This window comes from Dermacentor silvarum, chromosome 8 (assembly GCF_013339745.2).
Source record: "Dermacentor silvarum isolate Dsil-2018 chromosome 8, BIME_Dsil_1.4, whole genome shotgun sequence".
Lineage (NCBI taxonomy): Eukaryota > Metazoa > Arthropoda > Arachnida > Ixodida > Ixodidae > Dermacentor > Dermacentor silvarum.
In genome coordinates, this window is record NC_051161.1 from 46,261,705 (window position 1) to 46,276,043 (window position 14,339).

The window sequence follows — 14,339 nt, forward strand, 5'->3', positions numbered from 1 at the left end:
AAAAACTTGTGTCGTTGGCAGTACAGCCCTTGTAAAAAGCCCTGGGACCCCTACTGGACCTTCAGCCATATTCACGCTGCTTGGCAACTCTGGAGGCAGAGGTAAACCCTTGTGCCCACCATTTACAGAGCTTTGTAGTTAGTACCATGAGCACAGAGCAATACAGCCACGATGCAATAACATCCATGATTCTAGCGACTTTGTTTCTTTTGACAAAGGCTGTACATGCATAAATAATGTAGGAAGCTCTTGTGCCCACCACTTACAGAGTTTTGTAGTATAGTACCATGAGCACAGAGCAATGCGGCGAGGAAGCTCGCCATGGATCTTCAAACGTGAAATCATCGGTGGACACGGGGGGTGAATGTAATAGAGATCTAAAAGGTGGAGTACCACAGTGCTCAGTATACTATAAGCTACAATGCGCGACCATGTTGCCATGCGCTCGCACATTGTAGCTCATACTGAGAACGATTGTACATATCAGCCATGGTAAAAAAAAACATGTGTTGAAGCTGTTATCAAATTTGTTTTCGGATGTGAAGGCAAGGCCAACACATTAAGTGCATTTTCATCTAGTAGTAACCCTTGGGCAATAGTCAGGCAGATGACTAATAGTTCTGGTTGTGTAGTCATACTATTGTCACTATTTTGCAGTAACAGAAACAGCCCAATGAAAGACGTAACCTCAGATCACTATTCTGGAATTTTCACTTCTGACATCAGTCAGTCATAGTTGCAGCCAACACTGCAGATGAATCATAACACTGCCAGTGAGGAGTGAAGTTTGGAGTAGCTTCTGACGACAGCTAAAAACTGTCACAGCTGATGAAATGTGCACCAGACATCACTCAAAAGAAATCCTGTTGCCCGATTAACAACATAGGAGTCACACAGCAGAACAGCACATGCTACAAAAAATTATTCAGCTTTTAGGTTTACCTTGTCCCACAACAACAATGATCATCAATTTTGTGTGTATACTACATTTATTTAACTCTTTCTCTGCTTGCTACTTTCCTGTCAAGAACGGCACAGCACAATGAGACACATACCATTCCCACTAGAAAGGTACTGCATGAACAGCCTTAAAGAAAGGAAAGGTGTACAAAATTGATGACCATTATTGTTGTGGGGCAAGCTTAACTCTAAAGAATGTAAATGTTTTTTTAGTATAACTGTGGCCATATGCTGTTACATGTAGAACTGGAGAGCCACAAGGTGAGTGCCCCTCCAGTTCTACATAGAGGGGGAACCAGAAAGACTAAGTGCTGGGGGCAGATTGAAGTGTGGATATTGTGCTAGGAATAAAACAGGTTCACAACATGTGGGATGTCGTTGTTATAATAAGTAGTGCAGAGCTGATGATATCGAACAGGGTGAAACATCGCCACGCTACACGTGTTGGCATAACCCTCGTGTGGACGTGAAACTTCTTGCAAATTACATTAATACGAAAAAAAAACATCTATACATGATAGCCGTTGGCATTAATCAGATCACATCCTTTGTGCAATGTGAAGCTGCTTCCTTTTTAATGCAAATACCATTCTTGGCTTTGTCAGACCAGTTTTCTTTCCGGCTATCTATCCAACCAAAAACTTTGTATGTTATTGTGCTACCTTGTCGTACTTTTCAATGAACTTCATAAATATTACGATTCTGAAAAACCAACTTGGGTCACTGAGTATGTTCCACTCTTCATAACAAGCATCATAAGATATAAAACATATCATCACCAGTTACACATCCATGGTTAATATATTGCACATAAAGTGTGCAAAATGTACATAGAACAACAAACACCCATTCAGTGTACAATAGTACAATAAATTCATTTTCATCTGAAAAGAATGCTATTCACCTACTTGGATAGTCAGCGTAGATGAGTTCTACCCAAATATTTTCTCTCTGCTAGTTTCTCCAGCCACTTAGAAGGTTATATTATAAACTATCGTCAACCAATAAAGTGGGGGTCAGCGGTCAAAACAGTCGAGAAACCACTTACGGGTCTGAGCGGTTGCGCTTGGTGTCCACAGGTGCCAGGTTTCGACACTCTCGCACATGCACCTCCAGCAGTCCCGACTTGTAGTTGTAGAGGATGGAGAAGAGCACTTCACCGGTGACAGCCACTGTTCCATATCGACCACCACCGGCAGCACTGTACACGCTCGTCATGCTCTCACTGCGCATCTGCTGTGACAGGGAAGAAACACAAAAGGAAGCCTTCACTCAACGCTCCCCACTATGATAGTTAGCACAGCTAACCAGCACAAGGGCGATGTGAGGGCAAACTTACAAGTGTGAGACATGCGCTGTGGGAAATTATCCAAAGTTTGTTAAATGTTTGCCCGAACCATAGCCCGTTGTCCATAGGTGTTCAGGAAAGGCTAATCGCTATAACAGCTTTGCCGGAAAATGGGGGTAGGAAGTCTTGCTAAAATATACCAGTACTTCTTTGCTTTTTCTTTTTTTGCAAGGTATGGCTGGTCTTTCTAATAAGAGACGCCAGTTTTAACTACTATGCTCCAAACTGGTAACTTTTGGTGCCTTTTAACCAAAACAATTTTGACTAGTTTTGAAACGAACATCAAGTACTGCAGTAGGTCCACAAATTGGCAAATAGTATTGTATTTTCCTTAAACAGTCACATTTTGCATTGTAGCATTAGGATGCTTTATGTTACTCTCTGTATTTCTCTGTCCAGACTTCACGTGAGAACATTATTTCCGTTCAATAAATCAAAGGCACCTCATATTCTCGATCACTGATGTGGATTGAAAATGCTTGAGGTGAACATACAGTTGCAGTCTGGTTACTTTTTGTGGCAAGTTTTTTCGGTGAACACCTGTTATTGTTAGATTTTGGTTACTTTATGAAGACTTATGGCTACCCTAGCCTAGCCACCCAAGCCACCAGTGTAGTAAGCTGTTTCATTTACTCTGACTGTTAAACACAATACAACCCTGACTCTGTGTCTACGACAAGCCAAGTTCCACAACAGTTTTATATCACATCAGCAGCCAAGGATTTATGTGCACATATGCACTTAAAAAATGAAAAAAATTAGATTCTGGGATTTTACGTGCCAAGACCATGACCTGATTACGAGGCATGCCAGTAGTGAGGGGCTGCAGAGTAATTTTGGCCACCTGCGGCTCTTTAATGTGCACCTAAATATAAGTACATCAGTGTTTTTCGCATTTGATTGGATTTGATCATGTGGTCTCGGACTTAGCAGTGCAATGCCAAAGCTGCTACACCACCTCATACTGTTCAAGCTGCAATCTGGTAACGCTTCAGGACATATGAAAAGCACTTTGCCAAGTTCAATGCTATGGCATGCTCAATATAGATTGGCTGGGACACCAATTCTTATGGCCTTTCTGACTGATTACAAATTGACGATAAGCAGGCTCTAACAGGCTTTATTATATTACATACTAGAGTTTGCTCTGTCTCTTAATAAGGCTTAGTTACCGCCTTACAGAATGTTTGTTGTGTATACTGTTGTAAGAGTAGCAGAATGAGAGTCTATACAGCTAAATGTACTCACGCTGACACCAATAGATGACAGGCTTGTCTGGCTACGACTGTAGATTCGTTCAAGTTCATCGTCCCGGTGGCTGCTATCCCTATCCATGCTGTCTGCACTACTTTTGATTGATGAGCTCTGTTGGGGACAAAAAGAAGAGGAAAAGGGGGCATTTAGGAGAGCCAAAGCACAGCAAAAGGAGACTCAAGAGTGAAAGCCTACCAAAAAACATTCATAATTGTGTAATCAGCATAAGATTAATGACAAGGTGATTTGTTCTTGACTTATCTTTCTTGGTGATGGTATTATTTTCATGTGACATATCATCCAGTGCAATGCGTTACTGTAGCGACCCCCATCACAACATTTCTGCCACTCAGTCTGTCAATTCAGTAAAAAATTATGCTGTGTTAAAAGTAATGCTGGATGGAAGTGCAGCTGCTTGAGGCCTTCATCACAATTGTGTCTAACCTTAGATCACAAAACAAGTGACATCCCTGAAAGTAAACAACAGTGCTGTGGCAAACACAGGAAGCCCTCCTGGATAAAAGTAAACAACAGTGCTGTGGCAAACACGAGAAGCCCTCCTGGATAAGGCTTTCTTTTCTTTGGCTCCCACTGATAGCTTAATGTCTCCACCTTTCGCGACTTCTTTAGCTTTGTATGGATCAGTGAAAGTAGCTGATCAAGATTATGGCCCAAGGTTTGGATATGCAGAAAATACAGGCCCAAGAGGTTTTGAAAGCTACGGAAAAAAATTACACAGATTATAGAAATGTGTCTGCGGGGCAATAATAGATTGGGATGACAGCACTGGAGAGCTAGCTGTCAATGTTCAAGGAGTAAGACTGAGGCAGCTTGGTCGTGTAACAAGAATAGATGAGCACTATGACAGCAAGAGTGCAGTGAACATTGGTGTTGGAAGGGAGGGGAAATGAGACTTCCAGATGGCGGTAAGACTTTGCTTTTCAACTGCTGCATACACTACTGAGGATGATCAGAAAGAGAGTGAATGGAGAAATGGGTTGGTAAAGATGTTTATGAAATCGAGAAAACTACGGCAGCATCAGTACAAAGAAGTTCTGGAATTAACCAAACGATGCAGAACTGTCTTTGAAATGACTGACTTTATGCCACATATCTGCAGGTGCAAACACGTTGGCAGCTACACGATTGTCACAAAGGTGCTATTGTACATTTGTGTTTGAAAGGATGAGTCTTGTTGCTATGCAAGAATGTTTACTGCATGCTGCGGTCATCCACTGTGTTACAAGATGCTGCATCAGCGCTATTGTTTTTGCATGTATTTGGCATCCTGGCACGCACTTATGTTAGTGCATGTCTGCTATGCGCACCAGACGTCTCAGTGATGGTGCCACTGTGCGGAGCCTCTGTTCAGACTGGTGTGTCTATGGCCTAGTAGCAACATTCAAGACTTAGTATATTTTTATTAATTTTCCTAAGTCACATGCACAAATGCCTCCCTTTACACAGTCAAAGACGATGTGGTGCATTGTATGCTGCACTTAACTATCCTGCAAGCATGGCAAATGTGTCGAAGCTGGCGAATTTCGACTGGCAACCAGTATTGCATGGTCACAATGTGTTTTCCACCAGTTCTTGCTGTTTTACCCGGCAGTGACTAGTTGTAAACGTAGGGACACTTCTGAATGGGTCAACTTTAACAGACTTCCATCACAATACCAAAATCATCAGTATGAAAGTACACTAACTCGAAAAGTTTGTAGTGTCTGCTGTTGTGATTGCACAAATAGATACTCGGGACCTTTGTTACCCAATAGCATCATAAGCTGTGCTAGTACAGTAGTAAAGATACCTACAAGTTTCCATGATGGTACTGTTATGTTATGGGCCGAGCAAGGCTGCAGGCCATGTCATAAGACAACTCAGGGAATTATAAAGGGGCTTTTAATGCAGCATATTTATGCTTTTAATGCCAGAAGGGGCATAGAAAAATGAAAATGCAGGCAGCGGCAGCGTAGGCACTTTTAACAATAATACTGAAGAGATAGCGCTCTCTGTTGGTGGTGCGCGCGGCGCTTTTAGAATTTTCAGTTGAACTTTGCTTTGCTTCGTAGTGACATCTGACGTTTGGCGACGTGCAGAGTGAAAGCGTAACAGTACATGATTATCAAGCTCTACGATCGGTTCACCACTGGTCCATCAGCAGGGCGCAGTGAGAATAGCAACTCAAGCTCACATGCTAGCAGACACATTGTCTGCTACCATGGCATTCCAGGTTCGGCAACTGCACCACAAGTGGCGCTGCTCATAAGGACACCAATGGCGACATACATAAGGCTGCTCAGTGCGCATACTAAATCTGTGTCATCTTTGAAAAGAAAGCAAGACAGACTGAAGTGTGAGGCACATTATCACCAATGTAGTTACCTCCTCTGCTCCAACAATGGCAATGGTAGGCAGAAGACGGTTCGAGTCATCGCTGCCACCGGAAGAGTGCCGTGAGCGGCCCCTTAGGCGACCCCGTGGAGATGACCGGTGTGACCCACTGCTGTCATCAGCTGCAGTCGCACAAGCGGCACAGTCAGTCAGGCATGCAACAAAGACACTCCCAGCGGGTCACAACTTCGCACCACACTGCACTCAACTACCTCTTGATGGGTGGCACAAATTTATGACTAACATTATAATTTTTAAACTGTTTCTGTAGGAGGTCAAATTCAATCAGAGGTGAAAATCTAACAATGCCAATGAATTGACATCTGACAAAGCTGAAAACCAACTACTGACATGGTAGGCAACAGTAAAGTAGGGCTCGGCTTACAAGCTTTTTCTATTCTGTTCTCCTTGATGAAGTATAAAGCCCTGTTGGATTAAGCAACAAAATGGGGCCTGTTGCATTTCGGAAAATGGCAGCTTCAATCTTCAAATACTGACTTTTTTCAAGTAAGTTCAAATTTTAGAAGAAACATCTGGCATACTTTTCATGGTATTTTTCACTTTTAACTGAAACAGTTAAACACCCATGATTAACAGGAAGTATATAATTTTTTTTATCCAACAGCCAAGAGGCGCATGTTGCTCACACACAACCATAACACTTACATGCTTGTACACAAGCACGAAGGACTTGGAGTACCCAATGCTACTTTTCAATGTCTTAGATATCTAAACAGTGCACCTTGCATAATTAGTTCAACATGTACATGTGATCATCCTGAACAACTGCAAGGTTCGAGATATATATATATATATATATATATATATTTAGATTAATAATAATGAAAAAGGCTGGACAGCTGGACAAATGTGAAATTGCATGCTCTTGCTCCTACTTTCTAAGCTGCCAGCAATACCAGCTTTGTGAAACACAATCACGCTGACCTCTGAAATCACGATTGCAGAAGAACAACATACGTGCTTGCAGTTAACAGTACTGCATTATGAAACCTGTTAGAACAGTATGGGTAAGTGGTAAAGAGCAGGAAAAGGCATGGTAATCATTGTGATAAGGTAAGAAAGTTTATTACAGGGGCACCTGGCATTACCACAGTCACATGGTTAACGAGGCAATGAAGGTGTGTTAGTAAAGCAGTGAAAAATGTTGCACTCTGTATGAGTTTATGCAAATTTAATACTCTGAACATCTTTGGCATTGCATCTCCCTGTCTATTTCACACCATGCTTTAATCAAGGCTCACTTGTGCTTTATCTGATTGTTGATTAAAAGCACTGATCAAGAGGAACGTGTATCAGCTGTGGTTGACACATCAAAATTGCACAATGCGAAATAGACGTGATGCCACGCTGGAAACACATTGATTTCCATATGGTTGCTGCCTCAGCTCTAGTGACTTTTCAAGCAGAGCTAACAGTTCTTCCAATACAATGGCATTATAATTGGCACAGAAACAGCTAAATCTGTTGTTTCCAGCGCAATATGTTATCATGTGTTAGAATCAGGTGGTTAGGATGTCAGAAGGAAGCATGCAAGGTCCAAAAGTAATACATTAGGGGGAGTATACACTTTGTCAAATTGGAGTTTTTGGTTGTGCGACATTATCAGTCTTGGTCATGTGACCACATGTTTCACTTATGAGTGGAAGACCCTGTACATAGCCACATACTTTTCTGAACTACGGAAAAGGGCAACGAGATATTGTGATGCACAAACAGAAAGCAACTGCTCTTGATATTAACACACATGGTGCACACGCATGCAAAGCAGAAGAACACACAGGGGCATGCAAGCACATGTGGTTGAGGTAATAAGCACACAACACAAGACAGGCAGCTGTGAGCTTACAGTGACGGAGAAAGTATGCTTCTTGCTGTTACACTCAAGCCCCACACTGCACCGAAGAGAGCACAGATATCGCTATTAATACTGATGGTCTTAGAAATTCAAGACACACATGTTATTAAGTAGACAGGTATCACAAACAGAAAACGGCACTAAAAAGAAATCTCACTGTATTGTTCATTATAAGAGGGCACAAAAAGCTCAACATGAAATTACCACATTAGCTGAACCACATGGCCATAAGGTTGGCTTTTAACAGCAACAAACACTACACAGATCACTTTGTGAGATGTTTGCTCATGTATACAGCACCAGGTTTTTTTTTACCTTTCAAGGCTGTCAGCTTGCGCAGGACACCCGAGGTAGAGAAAAATGTTGACGAAAAATGGCGCTGGCGAAGGACCATGGATGAAGAGTGTGGGTTGGGCCGGTTCACTTTGCTGCGTAGACTAGACGGAAGTGTGCTCGACTTGCAGTCACTAGTGCTGTTAGCGACAAACACAGAGTCCGGGATGCTGCCTGAACTGAGTGAGTTCGAGTTCCCCTTGGCGGGCGAGCCAGGTGATGACCGCGCTGGGCGCACGGGCTCCTCTTCTACTTCTGGAATTGTCTCCGACGACTGCACTGATTTCTGCTTCGTCAAACATCCCGACGGTGGCCTGCTACCCTGCTCATCTAGGCTGAGGACACTTTCCTCGGACGATTTGAAGGAGTAGTAACCAGTGTCGCGAAACGTCTTGCCCGGGTTGCCCTCAAGGTCTGCTATGTTCCCCACGGACTTTGTGCCCAGAAACTTGGATGTGCTTCGCTCGCTGTCACTGAAGGTGGCAAGCGAAAGATTGTTTTCACTGCACGACTTTTCCTTGCCACTTATTCTTTTTCCGAGACCGTCTGTGCCCTGGTTCGCTTCCGAGGGCACTTCTTTGTCGTCGTGGGCAGCCGTGTCCAAAATGGAATGTTCAGACTTGGAAGCACCCTTGGAATGGAAGAGCTGTAAGGATAAACTTCCCGCTTTCTTGTAAGGTGCAAGGCTGTCACTACTTCGCGTAACCACTAATTTACGTTGGCCTAGTCCTCTTCGAGCTTTTATGTAGAGTGATGATTCCGAGCGCGATTTGTCAGCTGATGTTTCAGTAGGAGACACACTGGGCTCCGGAGACATTCCAGCCGTTTTTGGACAGACTTCTAGCACAGTCTCGACACTGCCACAGAAATCGATGTCAGAGCCTGTGGTGAGAGTTGACGAACTGTCGCATTTGGCTGCAGTGCCACTGGCTATGCTGAACATTCCTGGCAGTTCCAGCTTTTCCTCGACAGTGACAGTGCTCAGCTTTGGAAGAATGCAGCTAGGTTCCAGGAATTCCAATTTAGATGACGGTTCCTTGGCCCCAATAAGAGGAACCTCCTGACCGGACTGTAACCGCAGGACGGGCACCTTGAAAGGAGGCAGGATGAAGTGGTCTGATGGTTCTTCACCGTCACAACACGACAGCTTCGAGAGGGAAATGTTGTCTGCCAACGTGGCCCCGGAGGACTCCAGCATGTTGTAAAGCTCATCCATCTCGTTGGACATTTCCGATTCTGTGGCAGTGTGATCCGAGTCGTAGCTCGGAATGCTGATGCTCGTCGAGATGGTCTCAGATCCAGACTCCGAAGGTGTCTTGCTCTTTCCCATCTTCTTCTTTTCAGAGAGGTTGGGTGAGTCCACATCAGAGCATTCACTTGAGCCTCCAGTCAGAGCCAAGGGCTTACACCTCCTCTCGCGCAGTGGAGAAGCATTGCGGCTACCACCGACTGTATGCATCAAAGCAACAATTTGGTACTGAATGTATTCCTGAGCCTTCATATAGTCATTATGATTGTGATCTGAGATGATAGGGCAACTGCTCTTCTCATCCTTGTTGGACTGTTCATCTGATAGCATCTTGAGAGACTGCATAAGCTGCCTACATATGAACATGGTCTCTTCGGAGATAGTCGAATCATTACTGTGACCGCTCAGGTTATCGGCAAGTTTATCATCCACTGCAGCTGAAAGCTGTTTACTAGGTGAGCGCCGTCCAGGTTTCTTATGGTGACGAGGCTTGGGAGACCCTTCTTCATCAGTGGAAGAATACGTTCCAGACTCCAAGGTGTCACTGCCGTAGTCACTGTTGTTGCTACCGATGGTACTGCTGCAACTGCTCTCCCCGGAGAGAGCGGCAGGAGAAACCGTCTGCATCAAACGCGTGATTTGTGACTCCAGGAGAGCCTTCCAAGGTGTGATGTTTTCATCAACTTTCTCAGTCTCATCACTCGTGCCGGAGATGTGGGCGAGTACTCTGTTAACAATGTAAGCAGCTTCTTCATCAGAATAGCAATCGGTGGATGAAGCTCGGCTATGAATGCTCGCTACATCCTCCTCCAAAGCAGATTTCTTTGAATCCTTCACATCGTCATTTTGTGTCATTTCACTGGTTGAACTGTTGCACATACTTTCAATGCCAGATGTAAGTTCATTTGCAGAATCCGACAATGACTGCTGCATGTCAGTGTTAGCTTCTGAAGTAGGAGTAAGAGACATCCGATTGTCCTCTGTCTGCAGGTTAGGATCTTTGGTAGGGGGGTCATGAGAATCGTCATCAGTGGCGGGATCCACGTGAATCACTGTGCTCTCATCAGCTGTTAGCGTGACATCAAGGTTTTCAAATGAAATGTCTTGCGAATGTTGCTGTTGCTCGTTAAGTGTGCTACAACCAGTGGTATTATTGGCTGCATCATCTGGCTGCACCTCAAGCGCATCCTCCTTTTTTCTCTTAATAGTTGTAAAACCTTCCTCTTCGAGAACAACTTTGATGTCAGCTGCTTCCTCGAAATCGTCTTTCTTTTTTCTTTTGATTGTGTCACAAGAATCGGCAACCTCAAAAGCTAGGCTTGCAGCTGCCTTTTCCGCCTTACTTTGTTTGGAAGTTGCCCTTTTGTCTTCATCATCACTGCTAACACCTCCACTTTCGTCAGTAAACTCCGCGTCGTCAGGATAATGAAATTTACCAGTTCCCAACAGTCCTGAAGTGAAATATTTTTCTAACCTCGAAGACGCCAACTCTTCGGGGTCCTCTTCGAGCACTTCGACGTCATCGACACCCGATGTTTCGGAGACAGAATCACTGAAGTCCTCGCTCGTGGCGATTGACCACCTCTTGTGGATCTCTTCGAGAGACGCATTCCCGATGGCGAAGCTGAAGTATTTTTCCAACTCGGACGACGGATTCTTCGTCACGGGAGTCGTCGCCCGCGAGCTCTTTTCGCTCTCCTCACAGCTCTCCTCGAGTATGGTATGAAGCGAGTACGACAGCGGATTGCCGTACTGCATGGCATTGAAGCGCGGCATGGGAGAAATGTACATGGCATCGTCCGACGAAGTCGACGCGTCGCTGAACATGTTCTCCTCTTCCTCTTCGTCGCAGGACGCATCGCTGGTGTCGCACGACGTGGGTCCCGCCGTCGGAGACTGGCCGCTCCGCGAAGACTCGCCGACGTCGCCGTCGTCGCGTTTCGGAGCGCCCGCCGCAGCCTCTGCTTCCGCGGACGGCGAACGCGTCTCGTGAAAGTCGAACGATTCGGTGAAGTATTTCTCCAGCGTGGACACTACCAAGCCTTCGAGATCAATGTCCTTTTCCCGTAGTTCGCGCGCGGGAGTCGTTGCGGGCTCTACTACTTTCGCGTCGTCGTTGGGTGCAACAGCACTGTCGATCGTATCGCGGTCGCTCGATTCCCGTTCCGCTTCGTCGACAACGGCGGCAGAAGGAGCAACACACTCACCGGGGGAGGCGGTATCCTTCTCGGGGGGTTTATCCGTATTGCGTCGCTCGCGATCCGAAACACACGCGGGCACCACCACCACCTGTTGCTGCACTTCCACACACACGGAGTCCGCGCCACTCGCCGCCCGCGCTTCATCGCACGGAGGCGGAACGCAGGCGTCAGCGACCGCGCTCATCGGCGGAGTCCTGGCGGGAGCGCCGTTCTCCTCGGGCTGTCCCACTTCCCCGAGCACACCTTGGCCGCCGCCGCCGGTGCTCTCCTCCGAGTCGGCCATGTTGGCCGCCGACACAGGTGCATTGTCCGCCGCACAGTCGTCGCCTGGGCTCGGCGCGCGTTCGCCTCGACAACTGTCATCCTCGGCCGGGACGTCCCGTCCGGGCCCGAGCGCCTCCTCCGGGGCGCTCAAAGGGACGCGGCCCTCCATGATCGCATCGTCCCGTGCGAGCGAGCCGTCTCTCCGCCACCACCGCCACGGTCCCACGATGGCGCCGCCGTCAGAGCTGCTGGTGGCCTCCTCGCCCACTTCCGGCGCTGAGTCAACGACAGGTGGAGCAGCGGCCGGCAGGACTTCTTGGCCCGGTTCTCCTACGCCGGCCGCCGCCGCCGCATCGCGCACGGCGGCGAGCAGATTAGCGTCGTCCTCGTCATTACGATTGTCCGGCCCGGCGAGAATAGCAACGGCGGCGGCTGCTGCCGCCGCTTCTTCGTGCGATGCCAAACTGGTTCCCTCGTCGCTGGCGTTGCTGGTGCTGCTGCCGCCGGCGGCAGCCGACCGTTTGCCGCCGCGTCGTCGTCCCATCGGGCCGGCGGCGCTGCTTTCGCCTTCCTCGCTGCTTCTCGCCTCCTCTGGCGACCTTTGGCCGGGGTCGACCACCTGCTGCCCCGCGGCGGCAGCGGCAGCAGCGACGCCTAGCCGCTCCTGCTGCTGCTCTTGTTCTTCCCCCGGCGTCAATTCTTCCTCCGGCGTCAATTCTTCCTCCGAACCGCCGCCTCCTCCGTCCTCCTCTTCGTCGGACGGGAACTCCCAGTCCGAGCTGTCCTCCACGTACACGGCGCCCTCGGGCCCCACGGCGAGCCGAGAGCGCAGCAGGAGCCAGAGGCGAGACGCCGCCTCCACCTCGGAGTCGTCCTCGGACGATTCGGACGAGCTGATGAACACCAGCTTGTAGTCGTCGGGCGAGCGGTCGCGCAGCTTGACCTCGCAGTCGGACGGGTAGTCGCTGTCCAGCGGCCACAGCCGGCTGTCGTAGCTGTTCTGGCTGGCAGGGCGCGAGGGCCACTGGTCGGACGCCGCCGACGACGCCGCGCCTGCGGCGGCCGACTCGCAGCCCTTGAGCAGGTCGCGGATCCGGAGCGATCGCCTCCGCAGCTGGTCCAGGCGCCGAGCGAGCGGCGAGCAGGGCGGGCTCGGCGGAACGTTAGTGGAAAAGGAAAGGGCGTCGCCTAGCGTGGGATTATTGTTAGCGCCGGCCGCGGTCGCTGCATGGGCGCAGGTCGGCTCGCCAGAGAGAAAGTCGTCAAAGACAAGCGGGGGAGGAAGGATTGGGAACTGGGAGCATTCGTTAGAGGGCGGAACGTTATTAGCGAGAGAGTCGCCGGCACCGCCGCCGCTGCCTTCGCCGCTGCAGCAGTCGGCGGCGTCGTCATCTGCCGGAGGAGACAGCCGTAGCAAGGGGAAAACAATTCAGTCTCGAAGGCCTTCAAGTACAAACATATACTCTTTGGAAAGACAGCAAAATAAAAGACGACCACCAAAACAAACAACACACAGTTTCAAGTCATCGCTCAGCACCTGTATCGCTCTAATAATGGGAACCGGTCGGCCCGACATGAATCACGCTCCGCCGTTGAGTCAGATATATATTAAAAAAAAAAAAAAAACCGTCAAAATACGCCGTCAACAAAGAAGAGGTCGTTTCCCCAAGCGGAGTCATAAAGCACGGAACACCCCTTTCAAAAAGAGAGTCAAAATACATTATTCTCCCTTCATGCACCTTTCACCTCTTCACGCGCATCTCGCATCGCATCAAAAACACCTCGCATCAAAAACACGCCTCCAAGCGTTATTATAGCTTGGTGGCGTCGCGTTTCCTTCGCACTTACGAGAAAAACAGGAACCCAGTTTCAAACTCTCGAAGACGAACGACAAAAAGCAGACAGTCAGTAGCGTCTTGGCCGCACCGCCGAGTCGCACTTGACAGCGATGGCCGAAGCACTTGACCTCAACGCCGGTCGCGCGGCGACCTCATATAGCGCCATAGAGTTCCCAGCCGTAAAACGTTATCAGCAGCACGCGCTTGTCGCCCGCCGAGATCAAAGACGCGACGCCGGCGCTGTAGACAGATGGCTATACAAGTAAACACAGCGCGCCAACCCGCCGAACGAGAAATGTTTACCGTTAGCAAATCGCATACGTAACTACACGTTGATCGAGCGCGTATGGACCAGTTAAGCTTCTGTCCGTGGATGCTGTCAAGTCGACAGCGCTGACCAGTAATTAGGAGCTCTTATCTCGCCGCCGCGGGGCAGGCGGCGAGTGACTGCGTATAATTGATCGACACATCCTTCACTTACACAAGTAATCATTAAACAACGAGATGCCTGAATGTACATGCGTTTAGTGACCGGCTGAGCCAATTTGACGGCAGCATGGCCTTCGGCCACGCTATCGCGCCACACGGCAAAACTTCGCTCTTCTACCATACCTATAAATTA

The 14,339-nt window shown here is 48.0% G+C and overlaps 1 protein-coding gene across 3 annotated transcripts in view; it reads right to left on the reverse strand.

Annotated features, from left to right (window-relative positions):
• LOC119461145 (uncharacterized) overlaps positions 1–14,339 on the reverse strand; it is a 494,611-nt gene that overhangs the window by 15,818 nt on the left and 464,454 nt on the right. For 2 of the 3 annotated variants that reach the window (XM_037722353.2, XM_049671792.1), the window contains 4 exons: positions 8,148–13,271; positions 5,948–6,078; positions 3,557–3,673; positions 2,009–2,196 (listed from right to left, as the gene is read on the reverse strand). In XM_037722353.2, the coding sequence (XP_037578281.1) occupies positions 2,009–2,196; positions 3,557–3,673; positions 5,948–6,078; positions 8,148–13,271 (5,560 nt within the window). The remainder of the gene's footprint in view (positions 1–2,008; positions 2,197–3,556; positions 3,674–5,947; positions 6,079–8,147; positions 13,272–14,339) is intronic. The other variant, XM_049671791.1, reaches the window with a different exon arrangement.